Source organism: Vigna unguiculata, chromosome 6 (assembly GCF_004118075.2).
Source record: "Vigna unguiculata cultivar IT97K-499-35 chromosome 6, ASM411807v1, whole genome shotgun sequence".
Classification (NCBI taxonomy): Eukaryota; Viridiplantae; Streptophyta; class Magnoliopsida; order Fabales; family Fabaceae; genus Vigna; species Vigna unguiculata.
In genome coordinates, this window is record NC_040284.1 from 26,721,233 (window position 1) to 26,725,001 (window position 3,769).

At 31.3% G+C, this 3,769-nt stretch overlaps 1 protein-coding gene across 1 annotated transcript; it reads right to left on the reverse strand.

Moving 5' to 3' along the window:
* On the reverse strand, positions 1–2,103 carry LOC114187744 (peroxidase A2-like). Its single transcript, XM_028076097.1, has 4 exons — positions 1,863–2,103; positions 1,594–1,785; positions 741–906; positions 1–663 (listed from the first exon to the last, which is right to left on the reverse strand). The coding sequence occupies exons 1-4, from the start codon at positions 2,061–2,063 to the stop codon at positions 188–190; spliced, it is 1,035 nt and encodes a 344-aa protein (XP_027931898.1). The 5' UTR covers positions 2,064–2,103; the 3' UTR covers positions 1–187.
* Positions 2,104–3,769: the final 1,666 nt, after the last annotated feature.

Here is a 3,769-nt window from a genome sequence, read left to right on the forward strand (position 1 = left end):
TTCATCAAAGTAGAAACATTTTTTTTTTATTTCACAACAATAAATATATCAAAAGAATGTAAAAGGACTGTCCCGACCCATACATAGAAAAACAAAGAAGAAAAGAAAAGAAAAACAAGCACACTATCCTTTGGATTATTCCAACACAGTAAATACATTTACAACTTTTTTTCCTTTACAGCACATTTTATTTGGATTTTGCTGCGAGCTTCAGTTTTTGAGCCTTGGATACCACACCAACTAAACCAGAGGAGTCTCCATTCACAAAATTACACTGCAACCGAATTTCTCCTTCATCTTCTGTCAGCACTGAAGTATTACCCATTTTTATCATTGAAACTACGAAGTTGTCGAAGAAAACACTTTGGTCAGTGCTGAATCTGTTGACAAGGGCAACGGTATCAGCATCGGAAGTGGAGAAGAGTTCTTGGTCGCTCTGAAGCAGGCCATTCTGGTACTGAAGATTGGAGTAGTATTTGTTATCGAATTGCTTAGGTGTGGTCAGATCCAAATCGGCGAGGTTATCCAAACCTACGGAGCATATCTCACGCAGTGCTTCCAAGTAAGTGGTATTCAGAGTTGGATCTGGATTTCCAGTGTAGTTGAAATTGTATAACCTGTTGATGAAATTGTTGCAGTGAGCTTGTCCAAACGTATGTGCACCTGTTCATACATCAATGCTTCGTAAATTCAAGCATTATTTGTAAGATTTTGAATCTGTGAGAAAATATGAATTTTACCTGAGAGTGAAACTAAATCAGTGGTGTTGAGACCTTGGACAGCAAAAGATTGTTGAAGTTGATAAAGTGTGAAGTGTGGTGCGGGAAGGTTTATACCGGCAAGGGTTCTGTTTGCCGTTAAGCTATCCCTTCTTCCTAATAGAACTGACCATGATGGACCTCCTCCCTGTCAAACACAAAAATTTAACCACCTTCAACACTAAATCTTATAAAACAAAAAAAAAAAAAGTTGCTAGATAATACTTTTAGCTAACAAACAGTTTTAAGGTTTTTTGCTTTAAAGAAAAAGTACAATTTCTGCTTCTTCTTCTTTATGGGATAACATATAGTTGAGTGTACTGTCTATCTTAACAAATTTATTTTCTTAAAATAACATTTTTCTGTATCGGATGATTCAAACAAATTTAGGTAAAAGATACAGTATCGATAATAAATTGATATCATATATAAATGTGTATCGGATCCTATATGTATTTATATGTATTTAGTATATATGTTTATTTTAAAAATATATACATATTAAAAATTGTACAATAATTAATATATAATTGTGTTATAAATTTTAATTAAAATGATATGTATTGAAATTGTGACATAAAAAATTATAAATTATTGTCATCATAATTTATTGTTTTATATATTAGATAGATACTTTATTAATGAGTTTTAGTAAAGTATTCTAAAATATCATACAGATACCTCTTTTAAACGAATACTTGACTCTTTTAAACGAATACTTGACTCGTATTAAACTATTATTCAAATTTTAAGAAAAAAAAACAACAAAAAACAGAGAATAAAAATTCCAAGTAGAGTTTTTGAATTAGAATGTTAGTTGGGAATAAGCACTTACCAGAACAGAACCTACTTCAGCTGCAATAGCAAGAATATCAGCACAAGAAACTGTCTCTGGACAACTATCTTCCACTGCAGTCTTGATGTTATTCACAACATCCAAACCCCTTAATGAATTCACATTTGGACTTGCATCTTGCTCGCTTTCTATGGTATCAGTGTTGTTCAGCAAAACTGATCCATCACAACCCTGTCACAAAAACATGAAATGCAATTTCAATGTACTCCTACATTTTTAACTACCCAATTTCCTGAACATTTACTTACCTGAACAAAGCAATCATGAAAATGAAGCCTGAGGAGGTTGGCAGCAATGCGGGGATCAGAGAGGTAAGCGTTGTTGATGACTCCATAGACAATGGAATATAGATTAGGGCATGTTGTGTCGTAGTAAGTAGAACTCAAATCTCCACATGACACTCCATGCATCACTACTGCACACAACACTGCTACTACTGATATACGCATTGCACAATCTTCTTCGATTCTCACTTACTCTGTGCTCACATCTCTTCTCCATCCTCTATTTATACACATCAATCTTTTCATTCAATCATTGTAGGACCGCCAAAAATATGTTGTTCAAATTTTCACGACATGGAAAACGTTGGTATCACTCATTTTCGCAGTGTAATTTCCCACAAAGTAGACTGGCAGAATCAGTATGACGTGAGTATGTATATCTTTCATGAAACGACAAAATAAATAGAAGGATTAAAACTTTAGGTTTTGGAACAATCACAATTGATAGGTTTGAAAACATGCAACTACAAGAACTTAACCAATAAAGATAAGGGTGTTAGAATCTATCTCTTACCTCTTACCGGTATGTCAATAACTATAATCTTTAGTTACAATTTACTCACCAGCAACAATCTCTCTCATGAATTGTCTATTGGAAAACCTTGAGTATGATACTAATTATTAGAATGAAAGGAGGCGAGGCTAAAAACTATGATCCTTAATTACGTCGTATATCACATTTTAATTGTGATTCGGCTTACTTGATCTCTATTACAGAAGAACAATTGATGTCTCCTCTGGCAAATGGTTCATTATTTTGCTTCATATTAGATTTGGACGGTGTAAAAGATACTTTGTTAAATTGATTTAACAGTGAATTGGTCCAATGTAGTTGTAATGAAAGTAGTAGATAAATGGAGGAAAAGAAGACAGGTAGGTGGGTGCATCTACAATAACAGCTCACTTTCATTCACCCAAGATTCGAACGTATATAATGTTTAGTGTTAATGATAGCAATGTAAATAATGTAGAAGTACGAGAATCATGAAAACAATACTTAGAGTAAAGAAATAGTAATCATGAAAAACAATAGAATTACGGAGTGATGTAATGATGGTAAACATTATTGTTTTCATTTTATAGATACATACATAAAGTTAATCTCTATTTTCACTTTTTAAACATTACTATTTTCACTTTATGTCCATATTATGTCATATATCTTTTTTATTATAAATTAGGTACGGAAAGGGTTATGTGTCCTAACTTAAAAGAAAGAAAAAAAATGTAGGACGTGTTAAATATTTTGGATGTTACGTTGTAGTTTGGCCGGAGGTGGGATACGTTGACCTACATAGCCCATAAAAAAGTTATTATATTTTAATATTTAAGTTAGACAAAAAAAAATATTTTATTATTCTTTAACTTCGCGTTTGAATTTTGTTAGCCAGTTTTATTATTTATATTTAGTATTGATTAATTTTTTTTAACTTAGACAATAAATTTTTTTATGTTTCTTTATTTATAAAACATTTAATTTTAATATATTTACATGTGAATCTTAATTTTATGGTTATTATTTTATTTAAAATTTATTATCAATAAACTTATACATACAACAAAGATATGATATGAAATTATTGCTTCTAATATTTTATTTGTATAATTTTTAATTTTTAAATTTTATTTATATGGGTTGGCTAAGACCCGCGGGCCAATTATAATGCAAAGCGAAGGGACCAACAAAATTTGGCCGAACGGCTTTTTTTGAAGGCAAACCAAAAATTTGAAAGACAAAGATACTTTAGGAAGTGGCCACACTTTAATTCTAATAATTTAGGGACTTTGGTATTATTTGAAAGAAGATTTGTTATCCATACATATCTTCATTTTCTAACGTTTTTCTTTCTTTCTCGCTAGTTTTAACAAGA

Coding starts and splice junctions, on each gene's coding strand:
- LOC114187744 (XM_028076097.1), bottom strand. CDS start 2,063: ATGCGTATATCAGTAGTAGCAGTGTTGTGTGCAGTAGTGATGCATGGA. Junction 1,786..1,862: donor TTCATGATTGCTTTGTTCAG/GTAAGTAAATGT, acceptor TTTTTGTGACAG/GGTTGTGATGGATCAGTTTT. Junction 664..740: donor TGATTTAGTTTCACTCTCAG/GTAAAATTCATA, acceptor ATGTATGAACAG/GTGCACATACGTTTGGACAA.